Raw genomic sequence first — 14,335 nt, forward strand, 5'->3', positions numbered from 1 at the left:
GAAGTGGATCATAGGGTGGGGGAGGGGGCGAAAATTCTGGGAGCCTTGAAGAATGTGTGGAAGTCGAGAACATTATCTCGGAAAGCAAAAATGGGTATGTTTGTAGGAATAGTGGTTCCAACAATGTTGTATGGTTGCGAGGCGTGGGCTATGGATAGAGTTGTGCGCAGGAGGATGGATGTTCTGGAAATGAGATGTTTGAGGACAATGTGTGGTGTGAGGTGGTTTGATCAAGTAAGTAACGTAAGGGTAAGAGAGATGTGTGGAAATAAAAAGAGCGTGGTTGAGAGAGCAGAAGAGGGTGTTTTGAAATGGTTTGGGCACATGGAGAGAATGAGTCAGGAAAGGTTGACCAAGAGGATATATGTGTCGGAGGTGGAGGGAACGAGGAGAAGTGGGAGACCAAATTGGAGGTGGAAAGATGGAGTGAAAAAGATTTTGTGTGATTGGGGCCTGAACATGCAGGAGGGTGAAAGGAGGGCAAGGAATAGAGTGAATTGGATCGATGTGGTATACCGGGGTTGACGTGCTGTCAGTGGATTGAATCAGGGCATGTGAAGCGTCTGGGGTAAACCATGGAAAGCTGTGTAGGTATGTATATTTTGCGTGTGTGGACGTATGTATATACATGTGTATGGGGGTGGGTTGGGCCATTTCTTCGTCTGTTTCCTTGCGCTACCTCGCAAACGCGGGAGACAGCGACAAAGCAAAAAAAAAAATTTCCAATAGGTCAAATGATTACATACCCCGGTTATCTGCAGTATTGCCTGAGGTGACTTGTCGATCCTCACCAGAGCCAACAGTCACCAGGAGTGGCTTCCCATCTGCAATATATGAAGATATCAATATAAAATATATAATCCTGACATGGGAGGAAAGAAAATCATTCTATCTCGAATGCAACTTGTACACCTGGTCCTCAACCTTCCATCTCCAATCTGGTTTCCCCCTTCTCCTTGTAACCTCCACTTCTGATATGTATATCCTCTTTTGTCAAACTCTCCTCACTCATTCTTTCCATATTATGATTATTACCAATAAGGTCCAGGGTAGTGTGTGAAAAAGGTCTTTGTTGATGAGGGCAAAGATGGATATATCTGATTATACAGTAATCCCATCAGTGCTGTATGAATGTGATTTCTGAGCCTTAAACAAAAATATAAAGAGGTGGATGTATTGGAACTGAAATACTTGAGGAAAATATGGTGAGATGTGTGAGATGTGTAGATTTAATATTGTGTTACGTGGGTTGACTGAATTAGAAATGATAGGGTAAGAGAGAGATATATTAGTGAAGGGAGTATGTATGACAAGAGTTGAGGAGGGTGTGCAGATATGGTTTGAACACATGGAGAAGATGACGAAGAGGGTATACATGTCATGTCAGAAGTGGAGGGAAACAGGTAAAAGGAAAAATGGAGAAGATGACGAAGAGGGTATACATGTCATGTCAGAAGTGGAGGGAAACAGGTAAAAGGAAAAAACAAAGGAGGGAGTGGGAAGATGGAGTGTAAGTTGCTTTGAAGATTATGGCTTGAATATGCAGGAGGGGATGAGACATGCAAGAGAGAGAGGAAATTGAAGTAATCTGGTATACAAGAGATGACATGCTGTCAGTGGGCTGAAGAGGAGCAAGTGAAGTGGAAAGGGAAACACAGAAAGGTCTCTGGGGCCTGGTTGTGGATGGGGCACTCTGTTTTCGGTGCATTATAAATGATATCTTGAGAGTGGATGTGAGTGAATGAGACCATTTCTTTGTCTATTCCTGGCTCTACCTTGACAATGTAAGAAATGGAGAACATGCACGAAAAAATTACGAAAAGCATCTGAAACATCTTTGCTCTTCCCTACAATCTTAGCAACATTATCAAAAAATTCTAGCTTCTAATGACTCCCAGATTTCTGCAATATGCTTCACATTCCGTTATTTTTCCTGATGCACCTAGTCTTTCACAAGATAATCTTTCCAAATATTCTTTTAGACTCTCATACATTTTTTGTGTGTTCCCAACTATTACTGCTAATTCAATAGTTCAATATCATCCTTGCAGAAGTGCTTTCAGATTTAGTATATTTGTCTTGATGCTCTTAACTTACTTCCACATACAGATTATAATGTATCTTTCCCTCCTTTACCTCTTCCTTTCTAGAGTGCAAATCCAAGTTCTTTCAACTTCCCATGATAGTTCATATCTTCCTAACCAATAATCTTGCTTGTGATGATTTCCTGAATTCTCTCTAACCAGCTTATATTATCCTTCTTTTTTTTTTTTACTGTTTGCCCTATGGTGCAACAATATTCAATCGTTTCTGTATCTCTTAGATGGCATATAACTAGCAAGGAATACTCAATTCATGTTTTAAAATGGTGAAAATTCAGGGTCTTGCCCATTAAGGGTTCCATTATCTTTGTCATTAACTTTTTGTCTCTATTTTTGAAAGTCCCATTATTATATCACATATTATTTGATATGATAACAATGTCTTATCAATGTGCTCTGTTAAATTCAAATTTCTCATTTATGACAACTTGATCTTTGATATTTTCTTACCTTTCTGGGTCTTTCCCAGTTTGGCCTTTCTAAGGAGTAGATGATGCCCAAACTTCTCAGTAAATTCCAATAGGTTCTCTCCTGTCTATTGCAAACTACAGCTGCATCTTTTTTCATATTTTTTTTTATCATCTGCTCCCTTTGTTTTACTTAACGCTTGTATCATCTGCAAAACATTTTACTAAACTTTCTTTTACCTCCCTGTCAATGTTTGAAATCTATATTACAACAGTACTAAAGCTAATACCATTCATGGTGGTAATCGTGACAAAGGGTCCTCTTTTTTAGAGATGGATCTAGATTTTTACTTTTTGTTGATTAAAATCTCTTTCTTCCTTTTTCCTAATTTCTTCTAATATTGTTTTAATGTTTTCTCTAATAAAATCCTGTACATAAGTTCACTTTGTCAAAAGCTTTAGCAAAGCCTAAAAAACTGACCATTTTCTTTCCAAACGACTTAAGATTTTAGTTTGTGTACTTCTAATAGGTACAAATCCATGATGGTTTTCACTGATGTAGTTGCTGCCAATCATATGTTTCAGTATGATTATCTATCACTTTCATAGACTTCAAAGACTTGAATTACATATGATGTCTGGCTCAATATCCTATACTGTTTTGGTACTATCTTACATCCCAATAACCTATACTGTTTTGGTACTATCATATGTCCTTCCTTGTATAATTGTTATATATGACATTTTGTAAATGCTAAAACAAATCTCCTATGTGGTGTGAATAATGTTTCATCTCAATAACATCAAATATTTTGCCACTATCATCTTTATCCTTTTACTGAATATTACTTGGAACCCATCAAGTCCTGGCACTAAGAAAGAGAGAGCACTACTGCATAGCACTCACCACATGTACTTACTGGAACAGTTAAGTTTACAGTATCTGACACCACTTGCTCGAATAACAGAGAGTAGTCTAGGTCTTTCTAATTCAGTCATAAAACACATCACAGAACAGTCTAGTTACTTCTAAATCAGCCATAAAACACATCTTAATGATATACTACAATGACTTTCTTCAAAATTATTTTACATTAATGTCAAATCTATTGTTACAAAGTTAAATCATACCATGCTGCTTCTTTCTTCTGTTTTCTGCCTGTCTGCTCTTGCCACTCACAACAGCCTTAGATGGTTCTTCTTTTTCCTTTCTCCTACGCTTTTCTCTTTCATCTATAGTCATCTTGCTTTCACTCCTTCCTCCTCCTGGTGGATCCACTTTCCGCTTTAACATGTGCCTCAGGTCTGATGAATCAATACCTTCTTTTTTGCCTGAAGTAACCATAAAAGAAAGAATTAGCATGAGTTCACTCTAATGACCTTATAAACAATACCATACAGCAATGACTTTTTCATCCACTTTGTTAGCAAACTTATAACTCCAAAAACGTGCATAAAAGCAGAATTTACTATGCCAGATGCCACCATTTTACATAACAATAATAAAAAATATCAACATCACCATTTAACATGCAAAAATACTCCTATTTTACTATTCTTAATTGTTTTCCTTTGCAGCAGAATAAACATTTCAATGTTATAGTGTAGACTCTGAATCCCATTTTTCTTACTTATGTAAAGAAACCAATTTAAGGTATTTCCTTGAAGAATTTCATTCCTAAATTTAGAACTTATCCTGAATGTCTTCTGCAAGCCATCTGCTTGGAATGTGAGCATTTGACATCGTATCTACACACATATAAATATATATTTCACCAAACTGAAGTCTGATCAATTAATTCATTACTACTTGAAAACCAAGAAAAAAATCTTTTTGCGTACCTAGTATGTTATATAATAATTTAATTCATTTATATTTATTATACTTGATTGCCATTTCCTAAATCAGCGAAGTGGCACCAGGAAACAGACGAAGAACGACCCATCCACTCGTATACAAATACACATATTCATACTTGCTGGCCTTCATTCCATTCTTGGCATCACCCAGCCCCGCAGGAAACAGCAGTAATGCCCCACGCTTCAATGAGGTTGTGCCATGACAACACACAAAAAAGGCCACATCTGTTCAAACTCAGTCTCTAGCTGTCATGCATAATGCACCAAAACTCTTAGATGCAAATGGATTTCAGTTTTCAAAAACTACATTGCTCTCCTCTATGATCTGTCCTGTGAGCCAAATGAAGGAGAAAGGATCACAGGAAAATCTGTATAAAAGACTACCCAAAGGCAAAATCAAATACCTTCAGTGGCGATTCACAAGCACAGTGGAACCTGTCTATCAAAGAGGAATCCCCAAAACTACAATACGTAAGCTACAATACCATCTGAAAAAAATAGTAAATTGTAATGTCTTTAGTTTAGAACGGTTGGAATGGAGCAGTTGCCAGATTAATGATTTTGTCAGAGTATAGACAGTAAACATTTCCAAGGATTCTGAGGGTTTAGCAAGCAGTGAAGTCCAGAAATGCATTTACATCCCTCACCACCCCATCCATAAACAAATAAAACAGCCATGATGACATCACACAGCCATGCCACAGATAAACCTTCACCTGGAACCATTCATTCTCTCCTCTCTTACTACTCAAGCACATGCCTTAAACCCTTGATAAAAACTTCTCAGTGCTTCTAATAGCTTTCCTCCCTCATCATACATTCAAAACAACTTCCACATGGACTCTCTATTAACCTTATTGTATGCTTTCTCCAAATCCATATATGCCTTAAACAAATCCTTTTTCTCTTAGTATTTCTCATGCACATTCTTCAAAGCAAACATCTGATCTATACATCCTATACCAATCTTGAAACCACATTGTTCTTCTCCAAACTGATGCTCTGGGCATGCCACCACCCTTTCAATTATGACTATTCCATAAAAATATTTTTTCATACATATTCACCATTTCCCACATTAGTGAGGTAGCATTAAGAACTGAGGACTGAGCCTTAAAGGGAATATCCTCACTTGGCCCCCTTCTCTATTCCTTCTTTTGGAAAATTAAAAACAGGAGGGGAGGATTTCCAGCCCCCTGCTCCCTCTTCTTTTAGTCTCCTTCTACAACACGCAGGGAATGCATGGGAAGTATTCTTTCTCCCCAATCCCCAGGGATTCCATACAATTATATTTGTAAAATTAATCAGTTGCTCAGTGCCATTATTGACTTACCCTACCAAAAACATGGAATAATGAATACAGTGAGTAAACTAAGTAACTAACCATCAGGGGAATGAATCAGTGACACATATCAATAAGCACCCTTCTACCATAGGCTTTTGATATGCCCATCTATCAGTAGAATATCAGCCATTTCCATGTCACCTGACCTTTCCTTGTTATATTCGTTTCCATAAAAAAAGATCCAGTGCTATTATAAAACGAAAAATGAAAAATTAAGGTTTGCACTGACCATCATAATAAAATCTACAGCAGCCATCATATTGTGGTAGCTGATGGTGGCAAATGTTGCTTCCAAGTGCACTAATTCTCAAAACAACAAAGCACTTTTAATCTTGCATGGAAAAAAAACACAAAATAAAAGGACAAAGATATCAATCTGACATTCTTAGGGCCAGACATAACAGTAAAGACAAGCAACCATCAGCAGGGTCTGAAAAGTACCAATAAGCAAGTGTAAATGGATGTGTACGAGGATGGTAGGCCCTAACTCACTTCTGCCTCAATGTCGGAAATTTGGATGAATTGCTGTATGGTTAAAAAAGTCTTGTGTATTAGCATCTATCAACCTCTTATATTCTATTATGGCCAAAGGAGGTGAATTCTCAAGGATATATTTGATTTCCCAGGGTAAAATGATGTTTTCAACCCAGACCGAGAATGTGCTCTCTCAGATATTCATTGGGCTCTTTTTTTTCCGCTGTCTCCCGCGTTTGCGAGGCAGCGCAAGGAAACAGACGAAAGAAATGGCCCAACCCACCCCCATACACATGTATATACATACGTCCACACACACAAATATACATACCTACACAGCTTTCCATGGTTTACCCCAGACGCTTCACATGCCCCGATTCAATCCACTGACAGCACGTCAACCCCGGTATACCACATCGCTCCAATTCACTCTATTCCTTGCCCTCCTTTCACCCTCCTGCATGTTCAGGCCCCAATCACACAAAATCTTTTTCACTCCATCTTTCCACCTCCAATTTGGTCTCCCTCTTCTCCTCGTTCCCTCCACCTCCGACACATATATCCTCTTGGTCAATCTTTCCTCACTCATTCTCTCCATGTGCCCAAACCATTTCAAAACACCCTCTTCTGCTCTCTCAACCACGCTCTTTTTATTTCCACACATCTCTCTTACCCTTACGTTACTTACTCGAGCAAACCACCTCACACCACACATTGTCCTCAAACATCTCATTTCCAGCACATCCATCCTCCTGCGCACAACTCTATCCATAGCCCACGCCTCGCAACCATACAACATTGTTGGAATCACTATTCCTTCAAACATACCCATTTTTGCTTTCCGAGATAATGTTCTCGACTTCCACACATTCTTCAAGGCTCCCAGAATTTTCGCCCCCTCCCCCACCCTATGATCCACTTCCGCTTCCATGGTTCCATCTGCTGCCAGATCCACTCCCAGATATCTAAAACACTTCACTTCCTCCAGTTTTTCTCCATTCAAACTCACCTCCCAATTGACTTGACCCTCAACCCTACTGTACCTAATAACCTTGCTCTTATTCACATTTACTCTTAACTTTCTTCTTTCACACACTTTACCAAACTCAGTCACCAGCTTCTGCAGTTTCTCACATGAATCAGCCACCAGCGCTGTATCATCAGCGAACAACAACTGACTCACTTCCCAAGCTCTCTCATCCCCAACAGACTTCATACTTGCCCCTCTTTCCAAAACTCTTGCATTCACCTCCCTAACAACCCCATCCATAAACAAATTAAACAACCATGGAGACATCACACACCCCTGCCACAAACCTACATTCACTGAGAACCAATCACTTTCCTCTCTTCCTACACGTACACATGCCTTACATCCTCGATAAAAACTTTTCACTGCTTCTAACAACTTGCCTCCCACACCATATATTCTTAATACCCTCCACAGAGCATCTCTATCAACTCTATCATATGCCTTCTCCAGATCCATAAATGCTACATACAAATCCATTTGCTTTTCTAAGTATTTCTCACATACATTCTTCAAAGCAAACACCTGATCCACACATCCTCTACCACTTCTGAAACCACACTGCTCTTCCCCAATCTGATGCTCTGTACATGCCTTCACCCTCTCAATCAATACCCTCCCATATAATTTACCGGGAATACTCAAAAAACTTATACCTCTGTAATTTGAGCACTCACTCTTATCCCCTTTGCCTTTGTACAATGGCACTATGCACGCATTCCGCCAATCCTCAGGCACCTCACCGTGAGTCATACATACATTAAATAACCTTACCAACCAGTCAACAATACAGTCACCCCCTTTTTTAATAAATTCCACTGCAATACCATTCAAACCTGCTGCCTTGCCGGCTTTCATCTTCCGCAAAGCTTTTACTACCTCTTCTCTGTTTACCAAATCATTTTCCCTAGCCCTCTCACTTTGCACACCACCTCGACCAAAACACCCTATATCTGCCACTCTATCATCAAACACATTCAACAAAGCTTCAAAATACTCACTCCATCTCCTTCTCACATCACCACTACTTGTTATCACCCCATTTGCGCCCTTCACTTAAGTTCCCATTTGCTCCCTTGTCTTACGCACTTTATTTACCTCCTTCCAGAACATCTTTTTATTCTCCCTAAAATTTAATGATACTCTCTCACCCCAACTCTCATTTGACCATTTTTTCACCTCTTGCACCTTTCTCTTGACCTCCTGTCTCTTTCTTTTATACGTCTCCCACTCAACTGCATTTTTTCCCTGCAAAAATCGTCCAAATGCCTCTCTCTTCTCTTTCACTTATACTCTTACTTCTTCATCCCACCACTCACTACCCTTTCTAATCTACCCACCTCCCACTCTTCTCATGCCACAAGCATCTTTTGCGCAATCCATCACTGATTCCCTAAATGCATCCCATTCCTCCCCCACTCCCCTTACTTCCATTGTTCTCACCTTTTTCCATTCTGTACTCAGTCTCTCCTGGTACTTCCTCACACAAGTCTCCTTCCCAAGCTCACTTACTCTCACCACCCTCTTCACCCCAACATTCACTCTTTTTTCTGAAAACCCATACAAATCTTCACCTTAGCCTCCACAAGATAATGATCAGACATCCCTCCAGTTGCACCTCTCAGCTCTTTTTATATTTGAGATATCTTACTCAGCATTGTAAAGTCTAACCAAATACAATTTACAATAAACATTAAAAGAACAATAAAAAGTTATGAGCTGAATCACTTCTGAAATCACATGGCAGTAGTAGAAGGCTTTCATAGCACTTCAAGTAATGGTGAACACATTTATGATTTCAAACTACTAAATATCTTCGCACACTAATTTACTTTAAAGGATGGGAATTACCCTTCCAATAATCTAGTGAATCCTGTGCTATATGAAGTCAACTAGTGCTCAATCATGAAAATACACAAAAGTGAATATCAATTGACCCATCTCTGTCTCATGAAATATACTTCTATAGATGGAAATCACACAGATCTTCAAGCATTCTGCAAATAAGATAAACACTCTTCATCTATTCATTAACTCAGGTGATAACAGTTCAAGCAAAACTCTTACCATCCTTGGTGCTTTTAGCTCCATGTGATTCTTTTTCTTCCTCTTCACTATCACTTTCATCCTTTTTATGCTTCTTCTTTTTCTTTTTGCTTTCCTTTTTCTTCTTCTTTTTCTTTTTCTTACTTGACTTACTTTTTTCTGATGCATTGTCATCATCATCATCATCTCTTGACCTTTTCTTTTTCTTTTTCTTTTTCTTGTCAAGTTCTTCCTTCAGCTTTTCATTTTTCTTTTTTTCCTCTTGCACCTCTTTTGATGATACCGCTCCCTTCAAAACAATTTTACGTGATTCCTGAGATGATGAAGTAGTGCTAGATCCAAATTTCTTACGACGTGCTTCTAATTTATCTTGTTCTTGAGTTAATTTATTCTCTACTTTAACTGATGGTTGTGCTGCCTCTCCTCGAAGTCCTTCTTCTTTGACTTTCTTCTCCACTCGTATTTTTGCTTTGTTTGTAGTAACTTCTTCTACTACCTTTGATTCTTGTTTCAACGGCTTTCTCTGGCTTTCACTTACACTACCTGCTGGAGACAATGAACGATCATATACACCATGCCCTTGCTTCTCTGGAGTAACAGGTTCTAGCCATGGGCTACCATTACGCCCTTGCCTTTCTGGTGATTGTTCATGAGATTTTGAATCTCCTTTTTCAAAACGAGAGCTACCCTTAGCACCCCTCTTTTCAAAGTTGGAATGATGTACAATCTTCTCATGAACTCCAGGGCTTCTTGACCGATGCTGACTGGATGAAGTTTCTGGTCTAGGGCCTAACTGTCTTCGATTACGATTAGGACTCTGAAGCCTTCCCCCTCTATTCCCTCGTCCCCTACTAGATACACTGCCTCCTCTTGTATTGTGGGATCGCCCTGGTGACCTATGTCGGAAAGGAGATTTTTGTCTGTTTTCTGATCTCCTTGGAGAATCTAATCTTCTATCCTTTTTATCATGTTGAGTTTGCCCACTTGATTCATCTCTAATTCTGTCTCTAACATCTTCAGCTTGTTTTTCATCTCGTCTTCTATCACCTTGGTAGGAAGGAGAATGATTTCTTGTCAACTGCAATCGCTGTTTATGAGGAATACTGTCTTGAGTTCGAAGACCAGCTGGAGGCGGGCTGTTCCCTAACACCTGGCGTCTCTGAGGAGGCTGGTTGGAACTCACTCGAGGTGGAGGTGGTCTTTCATGTGCAGGGACATGAGGTGGACTTTGCCTCCGTGTTTGTAATGATGTTTTATTCTCTTGATATGAGGTGTGTGTTCCTCTTGGTGATTTTATGGCATCTCTGGGTCCTGGTCGGGGTGAAACTTTCCTGTTGGGAGGCATGGGAGGAGTCCTTGGGCCTCTTCTGCCCTGTGACCCAGTAGGAATTCGCCCTCGTGGTGACAAGGGTCCACCTCTTCCCCCTTGTGGGAATGTTTGTGGTCTACCAGAGAAAGGTGAGTTAGACCGAGATCTCTCCCTAGTCCGAGCCAACTGTCTATTTGGTGACAACTGTCGTCTTCTTTCATTTAGTCCTTGCGGAGGTAAGTCACGGTTAAATCGACCAGGAGGTTCATGTCTTGGAGGTGACCTACCTCGGCGAGCCTGTGGTGAACTTTGTCTCAATGTGTGAGGCCTGGGTGATCCATGTCTTGGTCCATGTAAACTTTGTCCTCGACCATGAGATAACAGTCCTGGTCCCTGACGACTGTGACCTGGAGCATTATACTGCTGCTCTCTGCCTGGTGGAAAATGATGTTCAGGGTGTGAAAAAACAGGTCCTGGACGATCTCTCTGTTGATACTGACCTTGCCATGAGCTTTCTGACAATAATCTCTGAGGTGAAAACTGCTCTCTTCCTTCCCTCCTTCCTGGGTGCAACCATGCAGGTTCACTCTGAACCCCTGGGCCAGGCTCATTGAATCCAATGAAATGTTGATGACTTTGATGGCCATTTATTGGCATCTGGGGTGGTCTCTCCAAAGAAAAGTGATCATAATCTGAAGAAAAGTCATGGGGCCTTCCTGCAACTAAGCCTGAATTTCCTTGTGGAGAAAATCTATCACCATGCATTGTATTATCAGTCTGTCTGGCATATCCCTGTCTGTGAAATGAGCTTCTTGGAGATCCATTGTCTACTGGGGATCTACCAATCTTTGCTGAGACCATGGTCCCTATTCTATTGTGAGGAGATAAGCTTCTGGAATTCCTGCCATATGGACTACCTGACCTTCTGAAGGAAATAGGGCTTCTTGATCTTTTTCCTCTGTGTTCCCAATCTCTTCTCATAGGACTAGGTGATCTACCAAGAGTAGGACTATGAGACCTCAAAGATAAGCCTGGTCCCCTTCTAGGTCCTGGACTATGAGAACTGTTAAAGGGTGGAGTTAACCTTCTTTCAGGTGCAGGACTTCTTGAGCATCTCTGTATTCTGTGACCAGGACTATGAGATCTGTGAGAGGAAGGAGAATTTCTATGATTTCGTCTTGGGGATGGGCTCCGGACAACACGGCGAGGGGACAAATTTCTTGATCTTCCTAAAGGAAGAGGGCTCTTTGAATGATGTCGAGGGATCGGGCTCCTTGAATTAATGCATCCAGGTGGACTCCTTGAAATTCTCCGAGGGGGTGGACTTCTTGAAAGCTGCCGCGGTGGAGGACTTCTTGAAAGTCGATGTAATGGTGGACTTCTTGAAAATCGTCTCAAAGGGGAATTTCTTGAAAGTCGACGAGATGTAGGACTTCTTGAAATTCGTCGTGGTGGAGGACTTCTTGAAAGTCGTCTTAACTGCTGAGGACTTCTAGAAAACTGTCTAAGAGGAGGGCTTCTTGAAAGTCTACGATGAGGGGGACTGTGAGAATGTCGATGAGGAGTCAAACTCCTTGAGCGTCTATGTCGAAGTGGACTTTTAGAAATATGTCGTGGTGGAGGGCTTCTTGATAGCTTCCGTGGTGGAGGGCTCCTGGAATGTTTCCGAGGTGGAGGGCTCCTTGAAAGTTTGTGAGGTAAAGGACTTCTTGAAAGTCTCCGTGACAGTGGAGTTCTTGAATGTTTTTGTGGCAAAGGACTTCTTGAAAGTCTTCTAGGTGGTGGACTTCTAGAAGTTCTGTGAGTTGGAGGGCTTCTTGTTCCTCTACGAGGTGGTGGACTCCTTGTGACTCTTAAAAGTGCAGGACTTCTCGACTCTCTACGAGGAAGAGGGCTCCTAGTGATACGACGAGGTACTGGACTTCTTGATCCTCTATAAGGGAGTGGGCTTCGTGAGCTTCTCCTTGGCAGCGGGCTTCTCTGAGTAAGAGGACTTCTTGACCTACCTCTTAAACAAGGACTTTTACTTCTTAATCGTTGTTGAGGGCTTTTCACTCTTCCCCTAAGAGGACTTGACAATCTTCCTCTAACAGGACTTCTGGATAGTCGGTGTGTAGAAGAGCCTCTCAAAGATAATCTTGAGCAAGAACCACCTGAACTTCTTCGAGGTATTGGGCTCCTGGAGTTTCTTCTTGGGGGAGGACTCCTTGAACTTCTTCTAGGCAGTGAACCCCTTGAATTTCTTCTATGAAGAGGACTCCTTGAGCTTCTTCTTGGATGTGGACTCCTTGAGCTTCTTCTAGGAAGTGGGCTCCTCGAACTTCTTCTATGGAGTGGGCTCCTAGAACTTCTCGGTAATGGACTCCTGGAGCTCCTTCTTGTGAGTGGACTCCTTGAGCTTCTTCTTGGGAGAGGGCTTCTTGAACCTCTTCTTGGGACTGGACTCCTAGAACCTCTTCTTAGGAAGGGACTCCGAGAACGTAACCTAGGAACAGGACTTTTTGAACTATGCTGAGGACTCCTTGATTTGGGCCAAGGAAGTGGACTTCTGGATCTTCTTCTTGACGGTGGGCTTCTGGACCTCGAACGAGTAGATAAGCCCCTTGAACCAACTTGAGGGATCGGACTCCTCAAGACTGTTCTAGGAGGAGGGCTCCTGGATCCTTGATGGTGGACTGGAGTGCGAGCTTTGGAAGAAGGAGATGCCCACGACCTGTTACTTGGTGGGCTTGCAGATCCCCTTCTTAGTGGCTGACGTGGTGATACTTGAGTATTAGCATATTTTTTTGAAGATGGGCTGACTGATCCTCTCCTGACCGGAGCTGGCACTTTGTGTGGAGATGGTGGATTGTGAGGGGCAGCAACTTGAGCAGGTGGGGATTTTGATACCAAACCTTTGCCAGACTGCTGTCTTTGCCGAGAGCTACTTGCAAGTGCAGGGCCTGTCTTCTTTTCACTAGGTGCTACATCCCTTTTAATATCTTTAGTAACTTTTTGTTTTTCTACAGAGCTATTTTCACTTTCAGAATCAGAACCACTAGAGCTAACACTACTACTGCCACTGCTGCTATCAGTACTATCACTGCTACTGTCACTGCTATCAGATTCACTATCCTCACTGTCACTCTCACTGTCTGACCCTTGAATACGTCTCCATCTAGCACTCATTTTTTCTTTGGTTTTAGTTGGTTCTGGAGGGGCTTTGTCAATATAATTATCTTGTGGTAATACCAGTTCAGTGGTTGGAGGTTTATTAAGGGTTGGTTGAGAAGATCTGTCCACATAATTTCCTTTTCCACGCCCTCCTCTTCCACGTCCACGACCCCAACCCCGATTGCCCCTTCCACGACCATGTGCATGTGGATAAAAGTTCCTGTTGCGATAAAAGTTTCCATCTTGATACATGTGATGATATGAAGGGTTGAAGTTTCTATTGTAATTCTGTGATCCTAGGACTGGAATTGGTGCTATATTATTGCTCTCCTGATGATTACTTCTCTCAAAGTCCTGTAAAATAGAAAAAGAAAATAATCAGAAATGGACAGAGCTTGAAGCTTGTTAAATCAATAACCAATTTCCAGCATATTTTCTACCAGATGTCTTATGCACATTAATTATTACTGGCAATACCATAAAAGTTCCCGGACATTCAGGTAACAAGGTTCCTTTGTCCTATCAAAAGATATAGTAGATGGTTTCCATACACACTTTTTATTTATAATTACTCCAAGATCAATTTCTATGAAAGTTCTGGTGCTACCC

At 41.2% G+C, this 14,335-nt stretch overlaps 1 protein-coding gene across 1 annotated transcript in view; it reads right to left on the bottom strand.

The window, feature by feature from the left end:
- LOC139759587 (uncharacterized) overlaps positions 1–14,335 on the bottom strand; it is a 54,416-nt gene that overhangs the window by 17,460 nt on the left and 22,621 nt on the right. Inside the window, exons 3-5 of the mRNA XM_071681878.1 lie at positions 9,286–14,080; positions 3,641–3,841; positions 747–824 (exon numbers count right to left, since the gene is read on the bottom strand). Of these exons, the coding sequence (XP_071537979.1) occupies positions 747–824; positions 3,641–3,841; positions 9,286–14,080 (5,074 nt within the window). The remainder of the gene's footprint in view (positions 1–746; positions 825–3,640; positions 3,842–9,285; positions 14,081–14,335) is intronic.

The sequence above is a fragment of the Panulirus ornatus genome, chromosome 33, assembly GCF_036320965.1.
Source record: "Panulirus ornatus isolate Po-2019 chromosome 33, ASM3632096v1, whole genome shotgun sequence".
Taxonomy (NCBI): Eukaryota; Metazoa; Arthropoda; class Malacostraca; order Decapoda; family Palinuridae; genus Panulirus; species Panulirus ornatus.